The 18,330-nt window shown below is 44.0% G+C and overlaps 2 protein-coding genes across 3 annotated transcripts; one reads left to right on the forward strand and one right to left on the reverse strand.

The window, feature by feature from the left end:
* Window positions 1–10: 10 nt before the first annotated feature.
* Window positions 11–17,058, forward strand: FBXO39 (F-box protein 39). Of its 2 annotated transcripts, none has more exons than XM_072881903.1 (4): window positions 11–288; window positions 3,517–4,744; window positions 5,867–6,043; window positions 16,955–17,058. In XM_072881903.1, the coding sequence occupies exons 2-4, from the start codon at window positions 3,731–3,733 to the stop codon at window positions 16,970–16,972; spliced, it is 1,209 nt and encodes a 402-aa protein (XP_072738004.1). In that variant the 5' UTR covers window positions 11–288; window positions 3,517–3,730; the 3' UTR covers window positions 16,973–17,058. The 2 variants fall into 2 exon arrangements, with proteins under 2 accessions (XP_072738004.1, XP_072738003.1); XM_072881902.1 differs by lacking the exon at window positions 16,955–17,058 and adding an exon at window positions 6,786–7,018.
* TEKT1 (tektin 1) lies at window positions 7,841–17,076 on the reverse strand. The gene is made up of 8 exons (XM_072881904.1): window positions 16,950–17,076; window positions 12,183–12,424; window positions 11,629–11,794; window positions 11,220–11,348; window positions 10,637–10,780; window positions 9,139–9,361; window positions 8,305–8,501; window positions 7,841–8,019 (listed from the first exon to the last, which is right to left on the reverse strand). Exons 2-8 carry the CDS (start codon window positions 12,370–12,372, stop codon window positions 7,860–7,862), a joined length of 1,209 nt encoding a protein of 402 aa, XP_072738005.1. The 5' UTR covers window positions 12,373–12,424; window positions 16,950–17,076; the 3' UTR covers window positions 7,841–7,859.
* Between the last annotated feature and the right edge of the window lie 1,254 nt (window positions 17,077–18,330).

Raw genomic sequence — 18,330 nt, forward strand, 5'->3', positions numbered from 1 at the left:
GGGGCTGGGGCCTAAAGCGGAGGATGAGGCGGGGGAGGTGGGGGCGGTTGCGTGCCCCTTCGCCGCACAGCTGCAGGCGCGGTGGAGACGCCGATGGCGACTGTGCCTGAGCACGGCGGCACTGCCCCCTCCCCCCCCCGCCGGTTTCGTGCCTTTGCGTGCCTGTGGCCTAGAGATCTGCGTCAGCAGGAGCAGCGAAAGGATTCGGAGGCTGGGTTGCCCACTCGGGTATCCAAGCCACGGCTCCTGTTACTTCTGGTAATTAATTATGAGCCAACGTCTTAGAAGGTGTGTGTTTGTTGGCTTTTTTTCCGCGGGCTTCTGCAGCCCTTGCTGGAGGAGAGAGCTGGTGTAACTGCACAGTGTTGTACTGGAAGCCATCTGGGATGTCCTCTGTAGCAAATCGGGCAGCAAACTGTTGCCGTGAAAAGCCGAAATCAGGACTCGATAGTCGGGATGACTGTTAAGCAGGTATTCTTTATTGCAGCGCTGGGCAGCACTGGGGATCACTCCGCCACAAGTGCTCCGCCAGGTTAGCACAACACATCAGTTCATATACAGAAAAATCATACCTATTCATAAGATTTCCTGAAAAGGACAGTTTTATGGTGATGAGTTCCCGGAATTCATTTACATAGTCCAAGCATGCGCAGTAAAATTAGGGTTAGGGTCTTTTCACCCGCCCGGTGGTCTTCCATAGTCTTCCTCACGTTGTCCGTTAGTTGAACTTTGGGCTTCCTTTGTCCATATATAGTCATTGAATTAGCTCATCAGTCCTTCGGCCTCGGAATGTTACAAGGGGGTCGATTTAAGCTAGTTCTTTGGTGCTTAGCTTTGGCACAATCGTCCTGAGTTCCTGTTATCAGTGATTTAATTAGGAAGCCTAACAAGCTCAAGGCCTGTTTAGTCCTGTCAGGTAAGAAGTCACAGGAAATGTCCCACCATCAACTCTGCTCAGCAGGTAACCAAAACTATCTTCGCAGGGGAAGAGAACAAAAGAGAACAAGGATGCGAGTGAAACTAAAAAAATGCAAGTCTGTGTCTTAGTCAGGGATTGTCAGGGATTTAGCCCTTTCAAAACAAAAGGCCAAGTGCAGAGAATGTTGTTTGTTTTGGGTTTGGGGTTCGTTTGGTTTGTTTTTTTTTTTTTTTTTATCCTACCCTAGAGGAAAATAAGACCTGCAAAGCATTTTTCTTTAAAACACTTCTATCTGAAAAATTGCTCGGGAAAGACCTGTAGCAGCTTCTGGGTTTTTTCCAAAGGTTTGGTTTGGTTCCCCCCACCAAGTTAAACTCGGAGCTGACAGCTAGAGACACCTCCATAGCTAAGACTTGGCTTAGAACCACGGGGAAGCCAACCCAGTAATACAGCAGGATACCTCTTGATTCCCACCAAAGTTCCTAAGAGCTATGGTTTAAAAAAAGTTCCATGTGATGGTGTTTGTACCCCTTTGTACTCACACACTATAATATGGACAAGTATAGCTCAATAAATATCCCTTATTAATAGACGTGTTTCTATGTATCACAGCTGTATATGCTGTTCTGCTTTTCTCTGCCCAATGGCTTTACGGCTTCCAGGTAGTTGCAGATGTGTTATGCCTCCCCGCCCCGCCCCCCCTCCCCCCATAGGGAAGGTTTCAGGTTCTTCTCACGAGCAAACTGCAGCTTGAGCCACCATATTTTAAGACTTGGCTTGGATCTTTGTCTGGACAGGCAAAATGGGGTCATTCATCTAACGACCTTCTAAATGACTGACAGTTCTGCAAAACAAAGAACTCTTGGAGGGAGATGGGGGGTACTAAATACAAGAGGTGGAGTCTGGTGGTAATCAGATCCACATGCTCAGTTTCTAAGGGTTCTCTTGAGAGCTGGCGGTTTGGATTGGCATTTTGGATGAGGGGGGGTGTGTGTCCCTAAGAACAGGCATGGTGCTAATTGAACAGACAGTGTATACAGGCAGAGAGAGAATGTGTGACAGAAGGACTGTAGGCCAAAAGGGAAGCAGCAGGCTGAAGCTGACCTGGGCAGTCAGCCTGTCCTTTCATGCCTGTTTATAAAATTAAAATAGAAATATCTGAGCCTTTGTAGTTGTAAACAGACTCTCAGGGACCTGCATGTTTTCTTCATCTTCTTATGGTGCCACTGTTGTTTCCATCTATTTCGACTTTGTTACCCAACAGAACAGCACAGGCAAAGGAGGAAGGGTTTGGAGATTGGCATCATGTACTTTTGAGTTGCATCGTCTGGTAGTCCTGTCATCCAATAAGCCTTGATTTTGGGGTAGACCATAAGAAGGTATCACTAGATGTTTTTCCAGTTTCACACCCAAAAGCTAAGGAGTAATTTACCAAGTGGACATGATAAGACACGTGCACTATAGAGGTGGGAAGTAAATACCTTCTGAATTTTTGCCTCTCCGCAAAGGTACTAACAAAACACTAGCTTTCCACGCCCTTTGGCTGTTCGCAGAGCCAACTAATAGCTTGATCTGTAAAAGCCCTCATGAAAACCAGCACCTAACAGGCCAGGGGGATGTAGTTTGCATTTCACAGCATAGTTAGCAGCAATTTGTAGCTGAAAAGATAGAGGACGCATCTTTTCACTTCTTGGCTGTTTATTGCTGTTTAGCTGTTTGATCCATTTCTCTGGTTGGTGAAAAGTGACAAGACAAAAGACATACAGCCTGCACCTGGCTTGTAGATTAGGGCCTGTATTTGTCACTTCCTAAGGGACTATCAAACAAGTCTGCTTTTCCTTTCCACTGTCTTCACCTTAGCCCAAATAACTTGGCTCGTCGGCTTTGTTCACTGCTCTTGCATAAATTCAGTTGTCATGACATCACAAACGTTACCTCTTTGCTCCATGGCAATGGCTGAACTTTGCGGAGGGAGGGGTCGGAGGTAGAGAAAACAAATCTTGAACTCTGGAGGGAGACTATGAGAGCTGGAAGAGTGCACAGGGAGCTGAATACTTACACAGTCCAGCCTTAAGAGTGGAACTGGTAACTTCTTGCGTTGTGGTTGTTCACTTACTTGTTTTACCACTACCGAGCTGGTCTCCCTACTCACCAGCTTTCTCCCTGTCCATTGGAGCACAATGACTGAACATCTTGCTTGAACTGAGTGATGGAACAGCTTATATTGCTTATTACTCTCAACAGGGATTGTACCTTAATCTATGGCAGGGTACTACCTCAGATGATTGTCATGGAATAGTATCCCAGAAGGATAAGAAAAGTCATTTGCACTAGTTTTGCACCAACAGTACTGTTCAAATGTGTACAGCCCAAAGCACTGAATACTTTTAGACACTAGGCATCAGGCCACAAACCATTATCAATTACAGGTGATGCTAACCAAAGGTTTCTAGAGGCTGTGGCTGCTCTATCAGCAGTTAATGGAGTTCACTGTTTAGCTAGACTGAAGGCCAGAAAGTTAATAGCTGTGTCCTGTGGTTGTACTGTGATTGTTCTTCACTCATTGTGGTTTGTTTTTTTTTTTCCTTTTGATTTAGGTTAGACTACAGTTTAGACCCAAAAGCTTGTTTGACCTTGACAGCTTGAGTACAGAGACAAAGAAAGGATTTTTGGTTTTGAATGTGAAGAAGCAAACTTTCATCCATTTGCTTAGAAGCCTATTCTGTTGGGAATGGCAAGAAATTTACCCACAGCTTTCTTCATCTAGGTTTGGCTCAACACCCAGAACAGAAGTGAAAAACTGTCTTCTCAATGGAAGATGACAGTGAACCTGAGCAGAGCTCCTGGGCTCATCTACCTGATGTCTGTCTGAGGCATGTCTTCCATTGGTTAGATGACAGGGACAGATCTCAGGCTGCCTTGGTCTGTAAAAAATGGAGCTGGGCCATGTACTCGGGATCCCTCTGGAGAAGCAGAACCATCACATTCTATGGCCGACCATCAAGGGCACACACATCGGAGTTTCAAAGTGCACTATGGTATGTCAAGAAATTTGGCAAGTATTTGGAGCACCTTGAGATCAAGTTATCAAATCCTTACAATACTGCCTTTACACAAAAATTTCAAGTGACTATGAGAGGTCTTCTTTCACGCCTGGGTAAGTGTAACAGTCGCCTAGTATCCCTGAGCATCAAGTACCTGGAATTAGACCGCTTGATCTGGAAAAACCTGGTCAGGGCTCAGTTTATCAAGAACTTAGCTACCTTCCTGAAAAGAATGAGCAAACAGCTTGATTATCTCAACTTAAAAGGAGCAAGAGTAACCTTGGAAGAAGGCTGTGAGCTTCTGAATTCTCTGAGCTGCTTGACAAATGAAAGCTTTATATCTGAAATCAATATTGAGGATTTCTTCAGTCTCCACCTTCCTGTCTACAGCAGCACCTTGTTCCACCAAACTATGTCAAAGTTCCACAGCCTGGTCGTCCTGACTTTCAATTATAACTGCATCTCTGATGAACTGCTGGACATCCTGCGGGAGCACAGCGCTCATTCCCTGTGCACCTTGAATATCAAATGTCATATCCATGACCCTCATGGGCAAGTGGTCTGGGGAATGTCATGGGCAAACTTGGTCAAGAGAGCCCCAAAACTGAACGTGAACTTCTTCTTTGAAAGAGTCATGAAGCATGATCACCTAGCCAGGATCCTGCTAGTGGAGATCCCAGTCAGAAGCATCAGTCTACGGAGCTGCTATTTCAATGACCCAGACTGGACAATAAGACCTACCCTCGCCAACCTCCTCCCAGCCTACTGGCATGTTCTGCAGGTAAGGAAAACAATAGTGACATCTTACTGCAGTATCACAAAGCTAAGCAAAGTAATCATATAGGCCTTCTGCATAACAGCAGTCATCAACAGGAATTCCTGACCGCTTCAGTTTTATGTTCAGAGGGTAATTTTCGTTAAGTGAGCCATTCCAGTGTTACAGCTATAGTCTAGTTCTGGTAATTATCCTTGTCCAGTTACAATCCCCATTAGGCTAGTCTTCGCTGTCAGGCTGATGTCAGGTTGCCCTCATAAAAAGCTAAAACACCCAAAATATTGGTGGTTGTAATGTCAGCTGTGAACAAAAAGAGCCTTTCAGGCAGGAAAACATAATTTTTCTAAGAAAGCTTTAGGCTTATTTTGGTTAGACATCTTCATGTTTAGGAACTGATAACTTTCTTATCCTTTCACATTTTTCTGAACCCCACCCTTTTTCAGGGAGATCTGCATATGAGGAAAATAGTCTGTACACCTTGTTTGCTTACAGAGCTGCAGCCTGCATCAGCCTACACTGATGGTTTTGCTCCATTTTGGCAATGCACAAATGTCTTACAGCACATGTAAATTAACTGGTGCCCATGTCAAAGCACTTTGGTGTCACCAAGGATGTGTCACCAAAGGTGTGCAACAGCTGACCCATGTAAATGAGCATCAGGTCTTTGCTTGCCTGAGGGAAGCATATGGCCTTATACCTGATGGTTGCTGACAGCTTTCTTTAAGTTCTTTTGCACTGCAGAGTTTCCAGTAAACACCAGAGATCTGTAAAGCTTTCTAGAAATTGTCTTTGGATCTACTCTCATATCTGGGATAATTTCTAATATGTCAAATAAGATCATGGCATGAGCTGTGGGTGTAGCATCTTCTAGTGGTAATAGAAGTTGTCTATCTCTTAGGATGATATGTAAGGCACAAGGGAACGCCCGATCTTAACAGGAGAGTGGAGATTACTGTAGCATATACTATTATCATAATACAAAACGGTTTCTCTGCTAATGTCAAGGTACAAAATTGATCTGCTGACAGTCACTTCTGTTGGTAAAATTGGGAAACTCTTGTTTATTGAATTCTAGTTACTGCGCTCACAAGCTCTGTTCAGTAGTACTAACTGTTCATTTTTTTCAAGAAATTAACACTTGAATTAAACAATGACCATGAGCTGCTGGATGATGAGCTGCTACAGCTCATCTTATCATGCAAGAGGCTGTTATTTCTGAAAGTCTGGGCATTTCTAAGTGTCACCTTTATGGAGAGGCTGCTACAAAACCGTGCAGAAAGGAAATGCATTTTGACTACCATAAAGGTAAGACTTCGTGCTTCGTTAAACTCCCATTCATAAAACTCCCATTCCCTTCTTCTCTCCAATACCCAGAGAAAGGTGAGGTCCCCCTTCCCGTAGAAAGGTCACTTCTGGAAAGTTAACGTAACTACCTTCTCTATATTATGTTTTAGCATTATAAGGAGCCTGAGAACCACTCACAGAAATGGGGCTTTCCAACCTCCTTAGCCATTTACAGAATAGTATATAAGTTTAATAACAAGCCCCAACAATTCTACAAGTCCTTCTTAGGCTGCGGTTCCCTCTGTCACCACTAGTTCAAGCTAGGGATTCTCAGTCATCTCCTATGCCCAGTGCTTACGTCTATGCTTAAATTGAGGCATGTGGGTTGAATCCCACTAAACTGCAAAAAGAACACATTTCACTCTTTAGGGATGCTGTGTTGAACTGGGGTCAGACCACAACTGTAGCTGGTGTAAACCATGCTGTCATGCTACTTTGCATGCTAGATTCTGAATTCAGTAGATCCTCCCTGATCTGTGCAGATCCCAGGAATGCATCAGGAACCTTGCTCTTCCCAAAAATTCTTTGTCAGGAGATGATGTTTGGAGTGAAAACAGAGTAAAAACCTCAAGATTTTACTCAAAACCAAGGAATTTGGCTTCTCTAGATTCCTCATTAGTGACAGAGGCTTCTTGTCACGAGCTTTAATGGGCTGAGCCTGCTCCATGTATCTGAGAGGCATGACTGTCATTCATGCATACAGGTCAGGATTTACACAGCCCGACAAGAGACCAGTGAGGAGGATCGGCTGTTGCACGATATTTACAGGAAGTTCAAATACCTGATTGACTCAGAGCTTAGTTATTTTGTCATCACCTACCCAATGGTGTAAACCACAGGGAGAGAGAAGAACACCCGGTGACATCTGCAAGCAATGAACGGATCCTTTGGAGGGGATTAGTAAGGGATTTGAATCTTGACAGCAGTGCGTCTGAAAGTGAGATACCATTACAGCAAGAGAGAGGCAAGGGCCAATTTTACACTTCATGCATTAAAATGTTGGACTTGGGAACTGGCCTCCTATGTCTCCAGCATCATTTATTCTTTCCCTTGCTTTATTTTTCCTCACCAGAACCAAAGGAAGCAGTGAGCCCTTTTCCACCCTTACAAGCATCTCTAGTAAAAATAAGGCCCTCCTCTTTTTTCAGCACTTCTCATTGTAGAGCTTCAAACACCTTACCAATGAAGCCCATCTCACTGTTTGCATTTTACAAATAGGGAAACTGAGACATGGAGTGAGGAAGTGATTAGCCTAAAGTCAGCCTTGGCTTGATCTTGACTCAGATGCAGTTAGATGCACTATCCAGTGCATCACCAGTCCCTACCTCCTGTTAAGTTTGATTTACACCCTGTGCCTAGTTCTTAACAGCAGATGTTAAGAACAAAACATACCATGGCTAGTCCTGAGAGTCACCCCTCCCACTTGCCCAGCTTTCCAACAAGTGACTTATGAGGAGACTCCTGCTTTAGCTTCCACAGCTTCTAGAGCTTTCAATGGCAAAAGATACCGTTGGTTGCACACAAGATAAATAACATGGAAGAAGGGACATTTCTTCTTATTCTGGAATTTTATTGCCAAGTGGGAGATTTCATCAGGCATTCTAGAGCATAGATAGCTGTGAAACAGATAGCTGTAAATACTAGGCCTGTTTTAATTACCTTGCACAACTAGAACCAGGACAGCATTGAACCAAACCAATATATCTGAAGGTTTGTGAATAAAATTTCAGCAGGAGCTGGCTCTTTGGAGCACACGCAATCTCCCAGTATGATGGCTTCAGAAGTTGTTAATGTAAACAGACTCTCTCATTTGCATGCAGAGCACTTCGTCAATGTACAATGTATTCTCCTTGACTTGGATCTCCTCCTCCAAGGAAAGCTGTCGGCGGCTCAGACCTTTCAGCTCTGTCTCAGCCTGTGTCAGTGTGTCCTTTAATCTAACAGGGAAAATACAGACAGACATTAGTTGAAAATACACGGATAGGTTTTTTCATACGGGATAAGAATTCTGAGTGAAAAAAAAGATGGAAGGGGATTCACAGAAAGACAATATCCATGCAGCTTCCCTTAAAGTGTCCTGCCCTTAAGGGAAAAGCAATTCCCAACCTTTCAGGGAGAATAGCTGGGACCCAATGTTACTTTGACTCATTAAATTAACCCAGTAATCCCATAATTTCCCACAAAAACCCCAGGTTTTCCCCTCTTTCATAATTTCCACTTGCCTTTGAATATTTTTTGTGATCTCTTGAACTTCACTAATCAGCCTGTATTGCACTGTGTCGTAACACAATTCCACGTTGGGGCGATGGTTTCTTGCTTCCAGGCGGGTTTGAGCCACTTTAACAGGTCTTTCTTTATCAGCTATTGCTTTCTTTAAGGCTGCAATGTTCTTCTCCTGTGAGGCAGTCTCATCCATCACCTTAACAAATCCAACAGAAGGAAGTGCTGCACACTGTCTCTTACAATGGGTGAAATCATCAACATCTACTTTAATAGTTCCAGTAATAACAGTCAATCACAGTAACACTCATTATGTTAAGGTGTTATTTGATCAAAGGATATTTTACAAAAGTCAGCCAGGATTACGATTCCTTCATTGGAAAGCAGGTGACACGGTTCTGAGTGAAACTGGAGATTTACGCTCAGCAATTAATTTTTAATATTAACACTCAGTTTTCATGTATCAAATCTCAAGCACATTGATCCTGATTTTATAAGTTATTAGGCTCTTATGTCACAATCATGAAAATTCTGTAGGAGCCCCATGTAACTAAAAATCACAAGGGAAATCCTGACTTTACTGATGTCTACAGCAACACTTACACAGAGTGATTCCAGAAATTTACTTCTGTAGTGGTGCACACAGAGCGGACAAAATAAAATCTAAGATGACTTTTTTTGGGGGGTGGAGGGGAAGGAAAATGTGGCAGGGGTTGCCAATATTGCAAAGGTAAAAATCTTAAAGCAACGTAGCTCAAGCCACTGCCTTGAGAAAACTGGTAGATAACGCAAGCCCATTGTTTCCACTTTTTTGCTGACTGTCCCCTACCACTTACCATTGCAAGGAGTGTCTCTAGCTTGTGCTTGGCATCCTTGACTTCCTTCACCCTATTTCTAAACGCAACATTCACCATCTCATATTGCTTGCGCATGTCATTCGCTGTCTGTGAGAGGATGCCATCAATCAGTGCCCTCAGTGCCAAAGAATTGTTTCTCTGCTTGTCAGCTTTTTCAACATTTATGTTTGAGAAATCTATCCAGTCTTCAGGGCTAACAACACTGAAAGAGATTCAAAATAAAAGGTCATCAACTGGCAGCGTCAAGCCCTCTGTGACTTCATAAACCTATAATTACTCCACAAAACCAAGAACAAATCTGTACTGTTAACTGCATATCCCAGTAAGTGCCAGTTGTGCTGGGAATTCTACAGATACAAAATAAAGACCCTCTCTGTCGCAAACATTTCAGAATGAAGTAGACAAGGGTACGATGGAAAGGAATTTCTAAAGTCACAGACCAACTTTGTTATAACTTTCCTTTCCCTGATAAAGGATTAAGTTGTTGGGGGGGGAAACACACATAATAACCAGTATTTCTCAGAACACCTTTCATTAATTAGGCTGTTATTACTAATATAGTTCAGCTGTTACTATTAATAGCAGGTAACTATTCACACAAAGCATTCACTTACTCTCTCACACAGTTCACCATCTATAAGACAGTCACTTATAGTACCTGGTTGCAGCAATAGTTGGGAAGCCAACTACCAACTGTATCCCCAGAATTAGAGGGTCATATGTGGCAATCAGCAGCTTGCAGGTAGGTGTTTGGAAAGGTCCTCAGAGGGTTCCTTGTTTCATGGGGTGGATATGTAAAGCTGTAATTGTCATTTGCATACAGCAGCCAACACCATTCTGGGTGTGGTCCCAGTTACACAACCTGTTGCTGATGCACGCTAATGTGCTAGCAGCAAGAGCTGTCAGTCTCTTGGTGTTCCAAGTTTGTCAGTTCTTGCAGAGCCAATGGTGTCCTTGGGAGACTGTCTCACACACACTGCTTTCTCAGTATGTTTCCTCTTTTCAGCCTGTTTTTCTGTGGTAGCTATTTCTCCATCTAAACCATTCACACTGACTAACTCACACAGAAGGGGTGCATTTCACAGGTTAATGACTGAGTCAGAAACTGACTCCACACCTCATCGGTCCCAGTCCAGCATTCTCCCCACTAGAACACCCTGGGAGAGGAGAGGAAGTTAGATTAGTAAATCTATTCTGTGTTTAAGCAATGTGTGAAATTTTTCCTTATCTAACTGTGAGCCTCAAAAACTTTTAGTAAACTGCAGTTCACTGGGAACATGATTATTGTGGCTTATTTCACAGGCATATTACACAGATACTAAAGTGATGGGCAGAAGGATAAAAAACAATCTACAACAGATGGATAGATACAGTCTGTTTTACACAAAATTACTTTAATCTTGCTATTACTGGAACAGCTCGTACTAGCTGTATAATTATCATATGTTAATTGAACTAAATAACCACTTCCACTTACTTTCCTTCTATTTTCACTGCAGTATCAGCGTATCTGATATCAGGAGTGTTGTTTCTCAAGCTAGCACAGTAACCATCAATCATCAAAGCTGTGAACTTGTCCTTCAGATCCATTTCCAGGTTGTATTTTGCTGAACGGTTTAGTCTAGGAGGAGACAACAACCAGACTCTAAGACAAAGTGTAGGCACTCACAGCTGTCCCTAACATGCATGCAAACATGCATTAGGTAATATAAATGCTGTTAGGGAATTCTTCATGTATGAACCGTTAGTTGCAAAGTCTCAAAATCTAGAGCATGAAGCTGCCTCCATATAAATTGATGGTACGATTCCCATAGGAATTAAAGGCACAGGAATGGATCATGAGAAGACCAGGGATCATGTGCAAGTACTTTCGAGTTCTAACAAACAGAACTTCTCACCATTACTGATCAAATGGCATGAATTAGGACTGACCTCCTGTAACTGTTTAGCACTGAAGGTAACTTTGGACCTGTGCTCAGCCTGACCCTACAACTTCTCAGGATTATGGTTGTCCTACTTTTCAGCTAATCAGTGTTCAGTTACCCTCTTTGCCTCTGCACCTGATTTGCTCATTGGTTTGTTCCAATGTATGTCCAAGCAAAGCAATAACCCCCTGGAGGACTTCAGCTTCCTTCACCAGTTCCTGTTCCACTTCATCATGCACCAAGTCAATCCCAGCTCGCCTCTGCCTAAACAAGAAGAGGAAAAGGCATCAGCCACATTGTTCAAATGCCTGCAGCTAACAGAAGATGATGAAGCCCAGCTTTCCAAAATGAAGGCTTTTCCTTGCCACACAGGAAGTTTTTCCTTTATGGCCTTGGCTCCCCAGTGTTATAACACCTAAATCGGACTGCGACTCCACTGCAAAGAGAGGCAGGCCCTTAGTTTGCAGCCTTTATTATTTGTTAAAGGTTCATTACCTAGATTTTTTTTTCTCTCCCTGAATGCTTTTCTTCTTAATCATCTCACCTATTCAGGAGACACTTTTGGGCAATGATGAGTGGCTCTTTGCAGCTCTCCAAAGATTTCTCCAGCCTAGTCTTGAAAGTCAACAGTACCTCTGTCTCATGAACAATTTGTTCAAGTTTCTTATCTAATTCTTGCTTCCAGAATTTTATTTCTTCCTGTCTCTGTTCTGCAGAATGAAAATTGCAAACAGGTGTTAATACAAGCCCATCTTATATGCCAGAGCACTGTGAGTCAGATCTTAGATATAGCTAAAAATAGACTTACTCCATAGTGGAGGGCATGTAGTGCTGTAGGTTGATGTGTGGAGACAGTTTTGCAACCCTGTGTCAGGAGGTTTGGTTGGAATAGCTTTCTGTGTGTTTTGGAGAATTTATGTGTTATAAAATAAAGAATCTGCCTCAAAATATTTTTAAAAATATTTTGAATTTTACCATGAGATCAGAGAGCATGGCATTGACATATATTCATATTCACTATCAACTAATTTTCTAAGTCCATCTTAAACATATAGCTCAAATAACACATCTTAACACTTGCAGAACACATGGGCTTACCTATTTTCTTGTTGACATCACTTTGGGTTTTCTGAGTTGTCTTTTCTATTTCATCCAGCAGCCTCTGACTCTCAGCTATCATGCGCTCTGACCTGGATTTCTGAGACTCTGTACTGGCACACTGCATCTTGTTTGCAGTGTCCCATTCTGAGGGATGAAACTTGGGTGGGGCTTGCAACAGTCTGGCCATTGTTTTTTGGAAAGTTCCTGGATAATGCAGGTCAGTTCTTGGAATGTGGAAGCTGAAAACAGGAATAGCATTATATTTGGCTGCAGAAGCAAGAAGGGGAGAAGACAGGTCCACGAGGGTGAGAAGAATTCTTGCCCCTTTTACCTGCAAAATTACACAGAATCACAGAATTGTATAGGTTGGAAGAGACCTTTAAGATCATCGAGTCCAACCGTAAACCTAATGCTATCAAGACCACCACTACACCATGTCCCTAAGCACCTCATCCAAACGTCTTTTAAATACTTCCAGGGATGGGGACTCAACCACTTCCCTGGGCAACCTGTTCCAATGCTGGACAACCCTTTCAGTAAAGTAAAATTTCCTAATATCCAGTCTAAACCTCCCCTGGCGCGACTTGAGGCCATTTTCTCTCGTCCTGTTACTAGTTACCTGGGAGAAGAGACTGACCCCCATGTCTCTACAACTTCCTTTCAGGTGGTTGTAGAGAGCAATAAGGTCTCCCCCGAGCCTCCTTTTCTCCAGGCTGAACAACCCCAGTTCCCTCAGCCTCTCCTCATCAGACTTGTGCTCCAGACCCTTCACCAGCTCCATTGCCCTTCTCTGGACACGCTCCAGCCCCTCAATGTCTCTCTTGTAGTGAGGGGCCCAAAACTGAACACAGTATTCGAGGTGCGGCCTCACCAGTGCCGAGTGCAGAGGGACAATCACTTCCCTAGTCCTGCTGGCCACACTATTTCTGATACAAGCCAGGATGCCATTGGCTTTCTTGGCCACCTGGGCACACTGCTGGCTCATATTCAGGCAGCTGTTGACCAATACCCCCAGGTCCTTCTCTGCTGGGCAGCTTTCCAGCCACTCTTCCCCAGGCCTGTAGCGTTGCATGGGGTTGTTGTCTTTTACGGCAGTAGCCAGATTGAGCTCTAGCTCAGCTTTGGCCCTTCTAATTTTCTCCCTGCACAAACTCGCTACACCTTTGTAGTCCTCCTGAGTTGCCTGCCCCTTCTTCCAGAGGTCATAGACTCTCCTCTTTTTCCTGAGTTCTAGCCAGAGCTCTCTATTCAGCCAGGCCAGTCTTCTTCCCTGCCGGCTCATCTTTTGGCACCTGGGGACAGCCTGCTCTTGTGCCTTTAGGAGTTCCTCCTTAAAGAATGTCCACCCTTCCTGGACTTCTTTGCCCTTTAGGGCTGCCTCCCAGGGGACTCTGTCGATCAGTCTCCTAAACAGGCCCAGGTTTTCCCTCTGGAAGTCTAAGGTAGCAGTTCTGCTGACCCCCCTCCTCACTTCTCCATGTATCATCAAAACCACTATAATTTCGTGATCACTCTGCCCAAGACGGCCTCCAACCATCACATGGCTCACAAGTCCTTCTCTGTTTGTGAACAAGAGGTCTAGCGGGGCACCTTCCCTAGTTGGCTCACTCACCAGCTGCGTCAGGAAGTTATCATCTGCCACACACTGCAGGAACCTCCTAGACTGTTTCCTCTCTACTGTATTGTATTTCCAGCAGACATCCGGTAGGTTGAAGTCCCCCACAAGAACAAGGGCTAGCAATCATGAGGCTTCTCCCAGCTGCTTATAGAACAGTTCATCTGCCTTCTCATCCTGGTTGGATGGTCTGTAACAGACTCCCACCACAATATCTGCCTCGTTGGCCTTCCCCCTGATTCTTACCCGTAAACACTCCACCCTATTGTCACCATCATTAAGCTCTAAACTATCCAAACACTCCCTAACATACAGGGCTACCCCACCGCCTCTCCTGCCTTGCATATCCCTCCTGACACAGGTATGAAAAAAAAAGACTTCTTGCTCAAGGCTCCCCAAGACTTTGCTAAGGTGTGCAGGAGAGAGTTTGGAGTGGGAGAATGAAGAAACAGAAGAATTTGAGAATGGAAGCTAGGAGGTGAGAGAGTAAGAAAGAGGCTTGAAAGTGGATCTGAGAGGAAAAGATGGGCTGTCTGCGATGGGAGAAGAGAAAGGAAAGAAAAGGAGACCTGTGAGGAAGGATGGAATTACTAAATGGACAATCACAGAAAACTGAGAAAAAGTAAACAAATATAAAACATAAAGAGTCTCACACAGGTTGGAGAAGTAAACACCTTTTAAGAATATGGCCGGAGAGGTGGATGAACTCTAGGTTCTAAAAAAGAAAAGTAATGGTCATTAGGAAAAAAAAAAGAAAACAGGACCTGAAAAGCTGAAGGAGGAAATACAGCAGGTAAATGAGGAAATGGAAAAGCCTAGGAAGGGCTAAAGCAGAACAAAGAACAAAGCATACTGGGGACACTGGTTTAATGTAGGGTGAAATCAATGCCCAAAATACATGCAAAGTCACAGCAGCTTGATTACCAGTTTTCCTGTTCTTGCACTATGCTCATCCAGTGTTCCAGAGACAGCCCCTCACCCCAAATGCACACAGCTGCTCCTCAGCAACACACAGCTTTGACCACACAGGTACCCTTAAAACAATCCCCCCCCTTCTATCTCACACACCTCTTGGCTGATACTGCTTCTAGTCTGGACTGCTCCCAGGGTCAAACCCCAGCTAAGTAAGTGCCACGTCTTCAGTTCCCCTTCACTGGGGGGGGGTTGCCCCCAGCTGTCTTCCAGCCTCAATCTCCACAGCGGCAGCACATAGTTTCTTTTTAAAAGTGTGACCAAATATTCCAGGAGGTGGCTCAGAACAGCATGGAAGGTAAACAAACCGGTTGCTATGGGACCAGCAGCACTGCATGTAGAACCTGCTGCTGTTGTACCAGGTGGAAGAAGCGCAGCACACACACGCCAGTGGTGCTTCCTTTCACCCATTCTCAGTTAAGATCTGTCTGGAAATAAAAACGTATGCTTTGTACGTTACTTGAGATAGTTCCCACAGCTTCAGACAGTAATTTTTGATCGATTTATTGCAGAAATGCATAATGATTGTGAAAACAAATGAAAGGTGTGTTAAGTACCTAGCTATCTAAAATGTCAGTCATAAAATATCCTTAGCAGTATGCTCCATCTTTGTGGCAACCATATTATTTCCTGGGACCAAAGAGATTGGGAGCCAGACAGAAGAAATGAAAGTGACAAAAGAGCATTACATCAAATGGTACAGTTATGCCCCTCCGTATAGCCCTGATGTAGTTTAGATCAGAGCATGGTTTCTCAAGAGTTCCCGACAAGGCTTAAAGAGATTGCAAAGTGATAAAGAAGCAAGTAGCACTGGTCAAAAGAAGTTGAGCTGGTCCAAGACAGAAAAGTGGGAAGCAACTGCGATTTTTGGCTGCAAATACAGTGCAGTGACAGCTAGAAAGCTGCTAATGGTCTTTAATTTCAAATGGTAGCTAAATTCTCTCAGTGATCATTAAAACTGGTAACTACAGTGCCTCTCATGCCAGCTGCCAGGGAAACAGAAATCTGCATGTACTCCAGAGGAGCAGAAAAAAAGGGTTTTAGCTGAAGAAACATTGTCTTATAGAAAAATGCAGGTATTTCAGAGTTAGCCAAAGAAAAACATAGGCTTCAGAAGACAGGGTTGACATTAGAACTGAAGCCATTAGCTTGAGGGGAGAGGGACCTAGAGATTCAAGAAGCAGCAGAGAATGGGCTGCAGGGCAAGCAAGGAAAATGAACAGTATATGCTAACTAACTGATGTGGGAGGATGGAAAGCTGTGGTCACAGACACTCAGAATGGTCCTTATTCACAAGGTAAAGCAAAACTATGACTAGGCTGAACACTGATCAGATTCAATTACATAGACCACTACTGAGGTAGACCTGTAAATCAATTTATGTGGTACTGCACACATGAAGTCTGCAACTATTTGTACAAGAGCAATGCTTCTATGAACTGTCCCTTGATTTGTACATTCTGCCCCCCCCCCCCCCCCGTGGTCTAGATACTCTTTTCCCCCCCCGCACAATGAATATTTTTTTAACAGATTCTTAACATGCTAAAATGAATTAGTTGAAAGCAGTATTTTTTGTCACATGAACAGCTGGAGCAGGAACGGGAGCCATTTCCATAATAACTGAAAGATTTCCAATGACTTAAGTAGATCTGAAGTCAAAGCTAGTTTGAACAGAGGTTTACTTTGGCCAGCATGAGTCACAGAATATGTATCAGGCTGCATATGAGTCGTCTTTCACAAAATTTTATTATCTGTACTCTCGGTAACATTCCAAGGCTTCTAGAAATATGAGCAAATTACAGAGGGGTGACAAAATGATTCATAATAAACTGACATGCTGAGCTAGCTGAGTGGTGGTTGAGACCAATGAATGTCTTACGTTTCTGAAAACATGCCCAGTCACTTTGAAAGCTGAGGAGTCCCTGAGTGATGGTCCTCCAAGACACTGCTGTGAGACCTGTGCGACTTCATGCAGTTTTGTTCTGAAAAGCCAGCATCTGATGCTGTCCTCACCCAACCTGTGAGTGACACCATCATAAAGTAATTCATTTGTAGTTACTAACCCTAAATCTGTTCTTGTTAGCTTACCATAAAAGATTATTTCCTTTTAAACTGTTAATACGAAATTTACAACTGATCCTTCAATATGAATTATACGACATAACTTTTATTTTTACCTCAGGTGGTTTTCAGGGGTTAAATCATTGCAGACTTCCTGAGGCTGACAACAGTGCGCTGTTCGTCAAATAACAGAGGTAAAATCAACTCAGCAATTAGGACGATTTCGAAAGGAATGAAAATGAAAAGGCTTCTTCATTCCTGAAAAACTCTAGGAATTTACAAGGGGAGAGAAGGACCTCGAGGCAGGGGCAGACTATGCTCCCGCGCCGGCCCGGCTCCTCCCACCAGCAGCACAACGCCTCCCCCGCCATCTCCCCTCCCCGACCCCCCCGCCATCTCCCCCCGGCCCTCCGAGCTGCCCGCAGCCAATCGGCGGTCTCCGCAGCCGCGCGCTTCTGGCTAAGGGTGGCAGCCCCGCGCGGGCAGTCCTCGGCGGGTGAGGAAAGGCCTGGGTTCTTGTGCTGTGGAGGCGGCACCGCCTTTCCCACACCACATGCGAAATGAAAGAGCAAATCCTCCTCGGTACAGGAGTATTGGTAAGCCAACACCAACTTCTGTGCTGCTGAAACGCTGTGCATGCACCACATCCCACACTAATGCCTTTATAAAGGATTTTACAAAGGAGCAGTTCCTCACCTCAGTGAATTGTTAGCGGACATAGAAACTGGGTTCATAATTTATGAAGAAGTGGCCAAGGCCCTCTGAGTCTGGAAAAATACCTTATGTTTTCTGTGGAGGAGTCTAAATAACCTTCTGAGACTAGATCTAAGTTAAATGTGTTGCCATGTTCCTTATTAGATGCATTAAAAATAGCATAGATAGTCTCATTCTTCAGAGGATTAAACTGTCATCTGAACTGCTGTGACAGTGTATTGAAGTGGGAGAATTCTCTAGGTTGAGCTGATACGGTAGCATCAGCTGAAATTGCAAAGCAGACTTAACGTAATAGGTCTGAATTCTAGTGTTCCACTAGTGTCTGGAATAATCTGTGAGGACAGGCTGAGAGAGTTGGAGTTGTTCAGCCTGGAGAAGAGAAGGCTCCAGAGAGACCTTACTGCAGCCTTTCAGTACTTAAAGGGGGCTTATAAGAAAGATGGGGATAGACTTTTTAGCAGGGCCTGTAGCGATAGGACAAGGGGTAATGGTTTTAAACTAAAAGAGGGCAGATTTAGACTAAATATAAGGAAGAAATTTTTTACCATCAGTGTGGTGAAACACTGGAACAGGTTGCCCAGAGAGGTGGTAGATGCCCCATCCCTGGAAATGAATTCAAGGTCAGGCTGGACAGGGCTCTGAGGAACCTGATCTAGTTGAAGATGTCCCTGCTTATTGCAGGGGGATGGACTAGATGGCCTTTAAAGGTCCCTTCCAACCCAAACTAGTCTATGATTCTATGTTAACTCCACCGAGGCTTTATCTAGACATAGAGCCATTTTA

This window comes from Ciconia boyciana, chromosome 17 (genome assembly GCF_034638445.1).
Source record: "Ciconia boyciana chromosome 17, ASM3463844v1, whole genome shotgun sequence".
NCBI lineage: Eukaryota > Metazoa > Chordata > Aves > Ciconiiformes > Ciconiidae > Ciconia > Ciconia boyciana.